General features: G+C 42.7%; 1 protein-coding gene across 1 annotated transcript in view; it reads right to left on the bottom strand.

The window, feature by feature from the left end:
• The window catches only part of PIWIL4 (piwi like RNA-mediated gene silencing 4), a 55,665-nt gene extending 42,795 nt beyond the window's left edge, over positions 1-12,870 (bottom strand). Inside the window, exons 1-4 of the mRNA XM_027563864.1 lie at positions 12,705-12,870; positions 11,088-11,166; positions 8,730-8,855; positions 4,225-4,439 (exon numbers count right to left, since the gene is read on the bottom strand). Of these exons, the coding sequence (XP_027419665.1) occupies positions 4,225-4,439; positions 8,730-8,855; positions 11,088-11,166; positions 12,705-12,821 (537 nt within the window). The 5' untranslated portion in view covers positions 12,822-12,870. The remainder of the gene's footprint in view (positions 1-4,224; positions 4,440-8,729; positions 8,856-11,087; positions 11,167-12,704) is intronic.
• Between the last annotated feature and the right edge of the window lie 524 nt (positions 12,871-13,394).

Raw genomic sequence — 13,394 nt, 5'->3', positions numbered from 1 at the left:
GCTGACTGTGGCTCAGACCATGAACTCCTTATTGCCAAATTCAGACTTAAATTGAAGAAAGTAGGGAAAACCACTAGACCATTCAGGTATGACCTAAATCAAATCCCTTATGATTATACAGTGGAAGTGAGAAATAGATTTAAGGGCCTAGATCTGATAGATAGAGTGCCTGATGAACTATGGACTGAGGTTCATGACATTGTACAGGAGACAGGGATCAAGACCATCCCCATGGAAAAGACGCAAAAAAGCAAAATGGCTGTCTGGGGAGGCCTTACAAATAGCTGTGAAAAGAAGAGAAGCTAAAAGCAAAGGAGAAAAGGAAAGATATAAGCATCTGAATGCAGAGTTCCAAAGAATAGCAAGAAGAGATAAGAAAGCCCTCCTTGGCGATCAATGCAAAGAAATAGAGGAAAACAACAGAATGGGAAAGACTAGAGATCTCTTCAAGAAAATCAGAGATACCAAGGGAACATTTCATGCAAAGATGGCCTCAATAAAGGACAGAAATGGTAGGAATCTAAAAGAAGCAGAATATATTAAGAAGAGGTGGCAAGAATACACAGACAACTGTACAAAAAAGATCTTCACAACCCAGATAATCACGATGGTGTGATCACTGACCTAGAGCCAGACATCCTTGAATGTGAAGTCAAGTGGGCCTTAGAAAGCATCACTACAAACAAAGCTAGTGGAGGTGATGGAATTCCAGTTGAGCTATTTCAAATCCTGAGAGATGATGCTGTGAAAGTGCTGCACTCAATATGCCAGCAAATTTGGAAAACTCAGCAGTGGCCACAGGACTGGAAAAGGTCAGTTTTCATTCCAATCCCAAAGAAAGGCAATGCCAAAGAATGCTCAAACTACCACACAGTTGCACTCATCTCACATGCTAGTAAAGTAATGTTCAAGATTTCTCCAAGCCAGGCTTCAGCAATATGTGAACCATGAACTTCCTGATGTTCAAGCTGGTTTTAGAAAAGGCAGAGGAACCAGAGATCAAATTGCCAACATCTGCTGGATCATGGAAAAAGCAAGAGAGTTCCAGAAAAACATCTATTTCTGCTTTATTGATTTTACCAAAGCCTTTGACTGTGTGGATCACAATAAACTGTGGAAAATTCTGAAAGAGATGGGAATACCAGACCACCTGATATGCCTCTTGAGAAATCTGTATGCAGGTCAGGAAGCAACAGTTAGAACTGGACATGGAACAACAGACTGGTTCCAAATAGGAAAAGGAGTACGTCAAGGCTGTATATTGTCATCCTGCTTATTTAACTTATATGCAGAGTACATCATGAGAAACGTTGGGCTGGAAGAAACACAAGCTGGAATCAAGATTTCCAGGAGAAATATGAATAACCTCAAATATGCAGATGACACCACCCTTATGGCAGAAAGTGAAGAGGAACTCAAAAGCCTCTTGATGAAAGTGAAAGTGGAGAGTGAAAAGGTTGGCTTAAAGCTCAACATTCAGAAAATGAAGATCATGGCATCCGGTCCCATCACTTCATGGGAAATAGATGGGGAAACAGCAAGAGACTTTATTTTGGGGGGCTCCCAAATCACTGCAGATGGTGACTGCAGCCATGAAATTAAAAGACGCTTACTCCTTGGAAGGAAAGTTATGACCAACCTAGATAGCATATTCAAAAGCAGAGACATTACTTTGCCAGCAAAGGTCCGTCTGGTCAAGGCTATGGTTTTTCCTGTGGTCATGTATGGATGTGAGAGTTGGACTGTGAAGAAGGTTGAGGGCCGAAGAATGGATGCTTTTGAACTGTGGTGTTGGAAAAGACTCTTGAGAGTCCCTTGGACTGCAAGGAGATCCAACCAGTCCATTTTGAAGGAGATCAGCCCTGGGATTTCTTTGGAAGGAATGATGCTAAAGCTGAAACTCCAGTACTTTGGCCACCTCATGTGAAGAGTTGACTCATTGGAAAAGACTCTGATGCTGGGAGGGATTGGGGCAGGCGGAGAAGGGGACGACAGAGAATGAGATGGCTGGATGGCATCACTGACTCGATGGATGTGAGTCTGAGTGAACTCTGGGAGTTGGTGATGGACAGGGCAGCCTGGCATGCTGTGATTCATGGGGTCGCAAAGAGTCGGACACGACTGAGCGACTGAACTAAACTGATGTATTTTCTATAGTGAAAGTGTAATTTTAATGGCTTTCAGGATGAACCAAGAATGTAGGGGAGGGATGGAAATAAAGAGAAATGCATTCGTTCACAAGTGATGAGATATTTCACTGAAGTGTTTCTTGCCTCAGGTAAAACTGTACAAAAGTCTGGGACTTCCCTGGTGGTCCAGTGATTAAGAATCTGCCTGTATGTAGAAGGACAAGATGATCTTTAATGATAGTAAAACCCTCGAAATATGTCATTTAAGTATGAGAGACTATACTAGCATGCTATCAACATCTGGTCATGGGACAAAATATTGAGGGACCAATAAGGACTTAGGATGAATAAAAATATTTCTAAATTTACAGATCCAGATTTTACATGTTCTTAAATCTAATCATATGGTATAATTTTAATATTCCATATTCAGATGAAATAAACACTCAGGTAGCTCCTATAAATCTTAGAATTTCATAAATGGATAAGGGCTTCAAGAGTGTTCAGAAAAGCACTTCTTGAGGAAATTCACAAAGGTTCACAGGGAATCTAGAAATTTCCATTTAGGCTGTAGCTGTCATCCTGTTTAAGATGCTGAACTAAAATGATTACACTTTCCAAGGGACAGAAGCATCAGGTTTTAATTCAATACTCTGCTTTAGTTTTCCATACAGAAACTGGTTCTTTTTCTTTGTAATAATTTTAATATTGCCTTAGAGCAAAGCATATGATAAAAACTTTGATATTGGTATTTTGATTTTAGGACTAAAAATGGGAAGGTGTAAAAAATGGATATGAATCATGCAATTGCCATATCCAAAGGTCATAACCATTCAAAAATATCCTTAAGATTGATATATGCATGTGTCCTCAGTTGCATCAGCCATGTCCAACCCATTGTGACCCCATGGACTATAGCCTGTCAGGCTCCTCTGTCCATGGGGTTATCTAAGCAAGAATACTAGAGTGGGTTGCCATGCCCTCCTCCAGGGGATCTTCCCAACCTAGGGATGGAACCTACATCTCCTGCACTGTAGGCAGATTCTTTTCTGCTGAGCTACCAGGGAAGCCCTAAGATCGACATCAGTTCAGTTCAGCTCAGTTCAGTTCAGTCACTCAGTCTTGTCTCACTCTTTGCGACCCCACGAACTGCAGCACACCAGGCCTCCCTGTCCATCACCAACTCCCGGAGCTTGCTCAAACTCATGTCCATTGAGCTGGTGATACCATCCAACCATCTCATTCTCTGTCGTCCCTTTCTCCTCCTGCCTTCAATCTTTTCCAGCATCAGGGTCTTTTCCAATGAGTCAGTTCTTTGCATCAGGTGGCCAAAGTGTTGCAGTTTCAGCTTCAGCATCAGTCTTTCCAATGAATATTCAGGACTGATTTCCTTTAGGATTGAGTGGTTGGATCTCCTTGCTGTCCAAGGGACTCTCAAGAGTCTTCTCCAACACCACAGTTCAAAAGCATAATTCTTCAGCTTTCTTTATAGTGCAAATCTCACATCCATACATGACTATTGGAAAAACCACAGCTTTGACCTTTGTTGGCAAAGTAATGTCTCTGCTTTTTAATATGCTGTCTAAGTTGATGATAGCTTTTCTTCCAAGGAGCAAGATTGATATAAGTAACTCCTATTTCATCTGATGGAACAAGTCATGAAAAATGACAGTTTTAGAATCAAGATTGATGTGAAGTCAATCCTTTGGACAGATGGACAGAATGCACAGGAGCAAAAAAAAAGTAAATTTAAAGGTCTGAGACCACAGGTTAAATGCTGTTTCTTAAACTCTTGCCTATTTTGGGAAAAGTTTAAAAAGGATTCCTCTCTCAAGGACACTTTGCCTTGAAAAAAAAATTGTCAAAAAAGCAGTGTTTGTATTACAGCTCTTCTTTCTGAAATGCCTGACCAGCAGCTTCTTAATTAGGAAATCAATTGCTGATGAGGTCTTAATTAAGAAGTCTTTTGCTCTCGGGCATGGGAATAGTGACACACTTATTCCAGCTGTCATGAAAATCAGCTAACCTCTAAAATCTATATGGGGGAGTATAAACATATGCATATGTGTGTGTTTAAAAATTAATCATACTATACCTTTTCTTCTAGCTTTTGTGAGAGAAAAAGGATGACACCATCGAATGCTTTTGCTTTGTTGGAGAGTTCCCTGTGACTATAAAGCAGAGCAATTCTCAGCCTTCTAGACTCTATATCAGGACTATATGTCACATGATACTGGTATAGCTGCCAGTCCTGGGGCACGTCTAAATTAAAGAGATTTGTGACCAGCTTCACAGGTATTCCACTGGAACCTGAAGAAAACAAATAAAAAATATTTTTTAGTGAAAAAAATGCATCATGTTCATATTAATCACAGCATTCAAAAATTTATTTGCATATGCATAATTGCTGCTGGAAAGCAAGAACTTTTGTTCAGTGACACGAAGTAAGCTTGAGTAACCGGCAGCCTGATAACCTTACAAGCATGCATGATAAGTCACTTCAGTCGTGTCTGACTCTTTGGGATCCTATGGACTGTAGCCCACCAGACTCCTCTGTCCATGGGATTCTCCAGGCAAGAATACTGGAGTGGGTTGCCATGCCCTCCTCCAGGGGGCCTTCCCAACCCAGGGATCAAACCAAAGTCTCATGTCCCCTGAATCAGCAGACAGATTCTTTACCACTAGCGCCACCTGGAAAGCAGAGTCCTACAAACAAAAGGATCACATTGGCAAAGCAGGCCTCATAAGAACCAAAGAGCAGGAACTGACCTTGTTTGGGGAAAAGAGAAACATCTGAATTCAACTACCCTAGAACTCCTTCCAAAGACTGCCTTCCTGCTGCTTCTGTGCAACTCAAATCATTCAAGTGAAAACTTTGTAACTGAGCAAGACCCCATGGGGCCTTCCTGGGACAGACCCTTCTTCCATATCGTCTGCTTTCTTTCCTCTCTAAGTACCTGCTGCTGCTGCTGTTGGTAAGTCACTTCAGTCATGTCCGACTCTGTGCGACCCCATAGGCGGCAGCCCACCAGGCTCCCCCGTCCCTGGGATTTTCCAGGCAAGAACACAGGAGTGGGTTGCCATTTCCTTCTTCAAAGCATGAAGGTGAAAAGTGAAAGTGAAGTCGGTCAGTCGTGTCCAACTCTCCGTGACCCCATGGACTACAGCCTACCAGGCTCCTCTGTCCATGGGATTTTCCAGGCAAGAGTACTGGAATGGGGTGCCATTGCCTTCTCCCTCTAAGTACCTAGATAATAGTATCTAGTGCACATTTCCTGAATTGTTTTACAGATGCTAAAACCCCCACCCAACAAAAGATGTTAACTACCTGATGACCATGATCATGTAGCTTCTAGACCTACTGGCACCTAAGGATTAATAGGGCTTCCCAGGTGGCTCAGTGGTAAAGAATCCGCCTGCCAACACAGGGGACATGAGTTTAATCCCTGGGTCACAAAGATCCCCTGCTCCAGAATTCTTGCCTGGGAAAGCCCATGGACAGAGGAGCCTGACCGGCTATAGTCCATGGGGTTGCAAAGAGTCGGACACTGAGCGACTGAGCATACACACACACCAGGAAGTTTGGGCTTTTTGAGCATTAGCTGTCCTAGACTCCTTGTTCAGTGCATCATAACAAACACTGCACTTTCCCTAACTGCAACCTGGTGTGTCAGTAGACTGACTACTGCGCGTGGGTGAGGGGGCCCATTTGGTTTGGTAAGTTTCAGATGCTGCTCTGAAATTATGGAGCTCTCAGATTAGAAAGAAACTCTCCAGTTTTTACCATGAATAGAGCCCCCCCCCCCACCCATTCTCTTGGAAATTCAGATAATAAAAAGTTCACCATATTTCAGAAAAGATTGAAACACTACAGTCAGTGGTTAGATGGCTCTGTAAGCCCCAGAGAAGGAGCAGAAGAAGAAATTTCACATCTTCCCTGTGTGAGAACAGACAGGACTCTGGGCTTCTGTTTTTTGCAGGCACAGGAAGGCCATGTGAGCTTCCGGGAACTCCAGGCCCTATAGAACTTTTATTCACCTCCTCAAAATCTAGAGGACAGGGACTTCCCTGGGTCAGTGGCAGAGTCCAGGTCCCAGTGCAGGGTACCTGGGTTCCATCCCCGGTCAGGGAACCAGATCCCACACACTGCGACCAAGAGTTTGTAGGCCACAACCAAAGATCCTGAATGCAGCAATGAAGACACCCGGCACAGCCGAATGAATAAATACACATTTTAAAAATTGTTTTAAAAAACTCCACAGGACAAATTCAGAGAAGGCCGTGACACAGCGGTCAGTGCCCAGGATCCTGTAAACTCCACCAGGACAGACTCTAAGAGGGCACAAAGGAAGCACTCTCACCTCTCCTCTGAAGGAATTATCCAGTGTTTGTCTTACAGGACAGAATTATCAAACAGTCACTGTTTCACATTTCTCATGGAGGAAGTCGAAACATGAGCCCTGAGGTCATGAGGATAAAAGAGTATCCTGTGTACCTTAGGAAATATTCCCTCAGTTTTGACACGTATATTGACTGAAAAATAACGCACAACTTAAAAGATGAGAATTATGTTTTATTCAGTGGGCAAAACTGAGGGCTTAAGCTTGGGACACGGCATCTCAGATAACTCTGAGAGTCTGCCTGTAAGGAGGCAAGGGAAGAGCAGGACAGACAGGAGTTTTTGCAACAAAGACCAGGGAGTCGGAAGCTCTAAAGATGACTGTAATTAAAGAAAGCCAGACATCCTGTGTTAATGACTTTAGCACCTTGCTATGTATGAAAGAGACAGTGTTAGTCACTCAGTCATGTCCCGCTCTTTGAGAACCCCATGGACTACAAGCCACCCCAGGTCCTCTGTCCATGGAATTCTCCAGGTAAGAACACTGGAGTGGGTTGTTGCTGTTTCCTTCTCCAGGGGATCTTCCTGACCCAGGGATCAAACCTGGGTTGCCTGCATTGCAGATGGATTCTTTATTACATGGGAGGATGCAAAAGTCAGTTCACTGAAATCATTCCTTTGCCATGCACCTCAGCTACAGGGGCCAGTATCCTATTCTTTCCCACCCCGAGTCTCCTTAGGGTACATTGTTGGAGAGTGGCTGCAGTAACTGAGGGCTTGGCAGTGGGCAGCCCTCATCCTTAATGTAAATTAACAACATCCTTAATTTACTGATACAATAGGCAATGCTTTTTTTCATTGACACGTGTAAGTACCCAGTAGGAACAAGGAATCATTGTGCTATTTTGTTCAAAGGAAAGCTTTTTTGTCACTGTCCTCCCGAAGGCCATGCCAACATATTTTAGTTGCTCCTATTAATGGATAAACAGAAGTCATGTAGAATGTCCGAGCAGGCAGGCAACCCTTTGAGATCACTTAACCAAGTGTGTTCAAACTGTAATCCTATCTCATTAGTGCTCCAGTTATGAAAATAAGTGAGGCGAACCATCATGTTTCATAGAAAGACTAGGATACAACAGAATGGATCCAAGAGCCCTGCCACTGGAAGGACAACACTGCCTCATGAAACTTTGTTTCTGTTGTGTTTGTGTAGTGTGTGTATTGGAGAAGGCAGTGGCACCCCACTCCAGTACTCTCGCCTGGAAAATCCCGTAGGTGGAGGAGCCTGGTGGGCTGCAGTCCATGGGGTCGCTAAGAGTCTGACACGACTGAGCGACTTCACTTCTACTTTTCACTTTCATGCATTGGAGAAGGAAATGGCAACCCACTCCAGTGTTCTTGCCTGGAGAATCCCAGGGATGGGGGAGCCTGGTGGGCTGCAGTCCATGGGGTCGCTAAGAGTCTGACACGACTGAAGCGACTTAGTAGTAGTAGTAGTATGTGTATGATGGATAAGGATTTATCTACTTATTTTTGTTGCATGGTTTGAAAGAGTTTGAAAAAGACTGGTCTGCAGGCTTTCTGCATCACCGAGTCTTAACTTTTGGAAGGAATTACAAAGTCTTTTGAGGATCCTATGAAAACGGTAGGCCTACTTTTCCAAAAATACACATAAAATTTTAGGTTGAAATTTCAAGGGTAAGCCTAGAATCATCGTAAAGAATTCCCAAACAGGCTACACTTTTCTTTTTAGAGCTTAAGTCCAGAAAGCTTATTTTTCCCCATATAAGAAAAAGTTGAGAAGGAGACAAAGCATCTTTGCAGACCCCTACCTCAGAGGTAAGGAGAAAACGTTTTCAATGTATGAAATGTAGTTTTACAGAAAATGTTATTCTTCCTATTAATAAAAGAGAGAATTAAGGCTAAAACAACGAGTGTCTAGATAATGTTTTTGTTTGGTTGGTTCGGGTTTTTGCCTTTCTTTTTCTATATTTATTTTTAATTGATTGATGACTGCTTTCCAATATTGGTTTGATTTCTGTCATACATCAACATGAATTAACCATAGGTGTACATATGTCCCCTCCCTCCTAAACCTCCCTGCCACCCTTAGATAATGTTAAATATAGCAGATGTTCAATATATATCTTTGAAGTCAAGATATGAACTTACTTTAGATCTGGAAATTAAAATTCCTTAGGTAAGATTTGGTAATACTAAAAAGAAAAAAAGGAAAGGTAAGTAACATGAAGAGTGAGTACCTGTTTTGCAGTCTCTAACATGGGCCAGTTTCTCTCTGGTACAGACAGCCAAATCCATGATGTCTCGTCTGACTTTCCCACCTCTTTCCTTGAAGGTACATCCAGAATCACTCGGAGATATACCACCTGCATTTAAAATATGAAGAAAATACCATAATATCTCATATTTCATGCTAGTGATATTGCTTACAACTATTATATAAAAAATGCATCTAGAACCAAAACTCAGATTTTTGTGGCTTTTAATAAAACTGACCCACATTGCTGAAAACAATGGGGAATGTAAAGAAGTCTGCGGCCTGAAAACTGAAAATAGTGAAGGAAGCTTGGTATGTTTTCTTAAAAATAACAGACCCTGGGTTAGTCCCACCTCATATAACATTTGGGGCTGCTCTGATTCTCCTCTTGACTGAGGAGGAAGCCCTCTTTCCCTACATTGTGCTCCACACCCACTGATGGAGGGTTGGTCTCCCTCCTGTAGCTCTTGTGTAACAGCTGAAGAATTACAAATTAAGATTGTCCACATCAACTTCTGCACAGATTGAGGCTGAAAATCTCCCAACCTTCCCAACCACAGGAAGAGAAATGTCCAGAGGCTGTCATCAGTTTTTATGCTAGATCATTCCTCTGAGAATGAAAGTCAGCACTTTACCTTGGGGCATGTCAGTGTTTTAGGATCTAGAAAACATAAAATTGAAATCTATTTCCAGATGAATATTTTCTTTTTTAAACAAGTATAACGATACTGATTTTGGATATAACTTTGACACTTTGAAGATAGTGTCAAAATATCAATTTTACATTACGAAATTATTACTACAAAGTAACATGACTAATAGTATACAAATCTCTTTCCTTTGATACAGTCATGATATGCAACTACCCCAAATGGCACTACCCACTCACCCAAAACTGCTGTCCATACCCTTTTCAGTGGAGTCACAGTTTTTCAGGAAAATAACAAAATTTATTTCGTTTTTTAAAATTTGATTATTCTTGCTGATTATCCATATAACTTACTGTTCAAATAATGTCTGATGGTTTCTAAAAATTCAGTCTACCACAGATGCTGGGAAATATTGAAGGCAGGAGGAAATGGTTGGATGGCATCACCAACTCGATGGACATGAGTCTGAGCAAGCTCTGGGAGTTGGTGATGGTCAGGGAAGCCTGGCATGCTGCAGTCCATGGGGTCGCAAAGAGTCGGACACGACTGAGCAACTGAACTGATAGAATAGTAGTTGCCAGAGTCTGGTGAAAATCGTTCAGTCGTATCCGACTCTTTGCGACCCTGTGAACTATACAGTCCCTGGAATTCTCCAGGCCAGAATACTGGAGTAGGTAGCCTTTTCCTTCTCCAGGGAATCTTCCCAACCCAGGGATTGAACCCAGGTCTTCTGCATTGCAGGCAGATTCTTTACCAACTGAGCTATCAGGGAAGACCACCAGGGGGAGGGGCAAATGGAGAGGTACTGTTAAATGCGTACAAAGTTTCAATTTTGCAAGAGCAGAAAGGTTCCAGAGATGGATAATGGCAATGGTTGCACAATGTGAATATTGTTAATGCCACTGGACTGTGCACCTCAACATTGTTAAAATGGTCAATTTTACATTCCACATATTTTACCACAATTTTTAAAAGTAAAAATATTCAGTCTACCCTCAGTGGATGAACAGTTTCCATCACTTGCTAGTCACAAGGATGTGCAGCAGATGTGGAAAGAAATTTTCAAAGAAAAGCTGGAATAACACTTGCATGATGACAAGAGGGCTGGAATTATGAGACCATACATTTACACTGTCTAAGTCACTTGGTCTGCAGTACTCTATCACAGCGGCCCTGGGAAACCAGCACATTGGGCACCCAACTCGCACTGTGTGCTATGGGCTATTTAGAGTAGCATGTCAACGAGTATCTTGAGGTCAAATCTGGATTTGCAAGGAAGAGGGCTACCATCAAATGGTGATGTCTACAACAGGTGGGAAAGGAAGACAGAATGGGAAACAGGCACGCCAGGTTTCTACCATCTCTGCAAGGCAATAGTACTGACATTTGTATGTCATAAAGACATTTTTAAAGATTTTTTTTCAAATTTATTCAGTAAGAAACAGAAAGAAATCAGAAAAACTGGCTTCCTAATGTCTGGGGGTTCCCAACTGCCGAACACTACCAGGAAATTCAGTGGCAGACTCTGTGTTTGGAGGTCTCAAAGAAACACAACAAACACAGAGGGATGCTTCAAGGAAAGGAAGGCAGGATGCTCAACAAGTGAGTCTGCTGCTCAAAGGCCTGGTCGAGTCACTCCTATTTCATTCAGATGGGATGGAACTGAATGGAACAGATGGAGCTGCACTTACATTTCTGTGAAATCCTGCTTGTTCTCTCACAGTCACTGCTAGAGGATGCTTCATTATCAATAAGCGCAACAGATGGAGGCTGAAATGAGTAAAGATATTTGGTCAGAGTTAAGATATTAAGTCATAAACTAAAACCTTCTCATGAGATGAGAATGAGAATGACATCATGTCCTATGTCATTAGAGTACCATGAGCTAGGAAAAGAAAATGTTAGCGGGTAAGATGCTTGAGAGAGGAGAAAAGATTGCCCATTTTAGAAAAGAAGATAAAGCAGAGCTACAGTTTTCCCCATTCATTAATCTTTGATTTCAACGCTAACTGTGAGCCAGATACAGGCTTTAGCCCCCAGAGGCAAAGGTGTGAGCCTTGCACCCCAAAGTGAAGTTGCTCAGTCGTGTCTGACTCTTTGAGATCCCATGGACTGTAGCCTACCCGGCTCCTCCGTCCATGGGGTTTTCCAGGCAGGAATATTGGAGTGGGTTGCATTTCCTTCTCTAAGAAGGTCATCAAATGGAAGGTGGCACAGGTGGTCACAAGCTTCCTGGTGACAGATGATAAAGAATTTGCCTGCAATGCAGGAGATGCAGGTTCCATCCCTGGAGAAGGAACTGGCAACCCACTCCAGTGTTCTTGCCTGGAGAAATCCATGGACAGAGGAGCCTGTCGGGCTATAGTCCATGGGATCGCACAGGGCTGGACACGACAGAAGTGACTAATACACACACGGATGATCACAGACTTCACACTTCTGTAGCCCTCAGACATAGGGAGTCTGATGTGAACAAGTTTGTAGCAAGAAAATAAACTGAGCCCAGAGGATCTGGGCCACCAGTCTGATGATGACACTCCTGAAAAAACTGGTCCAAAATTAGTTCACAAAACAGATGAAGAGAACCATTAATATTTTCTCTTCACAGTAATTCTCTGTTGAAGAAGGTATAAATCTTAGCCTGCTTTAAAAAAATAAATGGGAAAAATCAACAACAGAAGACCTCTTTCTGAGAGTAAAGGCATAATAAGGACACACTACTCACGTAACACTTCTGGTCTAAGATGTTACTCCAAATACTAAGTTTTTGCTAAGTATTGCTCCAAATACTAAGTGTAACGTCACTCAGAAATTGCAGATATGATTCTCAATTCAGCCAAGCTGCCTAAGTTTAATAAGGAGCCCTATGCACAGTGGTTGATTCTAAATTTCATTTGTGTTTGAAATTATTTCTTTTTATATAAACTAGGGAGATGGGTCATATTAAATTACATACCAAATAATAGTACCTTTAAAGGTACCGTCTTTTTCACCAGGAGACTTGCAAACGAATGAAGTAATTAAAACTCAGAAAACAGAAAAGAGTGATCCACTCTCCTCCCACTTTCAGTCCTTTTCAGCGGCCAAAACATCTACATTAATATCTTACTCAGATAAGCTCCCCAATGGGAAATACATATATATATATGCATATGAGAAACCCTGGAAAGACTCAAAGTTGAAAGAGAAGAGAAGAGAAGTCGCTGCTTTCTAGCAGAGAGGGAGAGAGATGTGCAGAGAAAGGCAGTGTCCACAGAGGAGCAGTAGGAGGGAGACAGCTCAGCTGGAGGCCCCCGGGCACGCCCCACCTCCGCGGCGCCGGGGCTGCGGGCCATTCCCCGCGCCCTCACGCGGGCGCGGCCGCTCTTGTCCCCGCGGAGCCCAGAGGCAGCCAAGTCTCCGTGAGGGCGCTTCTTCGCCGGCATCTGGACGGCACAGCACCGACACGGGCGGAGCGGGTGGATCTACGCAGAATCGCGGCCGGGGCTCCCGGGTGGGTGGAGCCGGGCGCCCAGAGGGGGCGGGGGGAGCGCGTGGGCCGGAGGGGGTGGGAGACTGCAGCCAGACTTTTCTTTGCATCTGCCCACCACCCCCAAATGTATCCAACTTTCTAGTTCTTGTCTATCAGATGTGTATATAAGGTTGCATCACGCTTTTTTGTCTGTGTTATCTGCTCACTTCTGCTCCTGGCTTCTGGATGTCTTTGAATATGTCATGTCAGTGTTTTTTCTGAGAAATATCTGATTAACCTACTGGGGCACTGGGAGAATTCATTTAGAATTAAATTAATAGAAAAATGTGAAGGAATGCTTTAAAAAAAAAAGGGTAGCCATCTCTTCATCTATGTGATAGATGTGAGGGTTTTTCTGTTATTGTTCTGTGAATTGTCTGTTATATCCTTGGCTGTTTTAAATTGTACTTCTCATGTTTTTCTTGTCATTTCAAAGACTTTTTTTCATAACATAGCAAATATCTACTCTTGATTTTTCACCTGTTAA

Source organism: Bos indicus x Bos taurus, chromosome 15 (genome assembly GCF_003369695.1).
Source record: "Bos indicus x Bos taurus breed Angus x Brahman F1 hybrid chromosome 15, Bos_hybrid_MaternalHap_v2.0, whole genome shotgun sequence".
Classification (NCBI taxonomy): Eukaryota; Metazoa; Chordata; class Mammalia; order Artiodactyla; family Bovidae; genus Bos; species Bos indicus x Bos taurus.
This window is presented reverse-complemented; position numbering and strand designations above follow the sequence as displayed.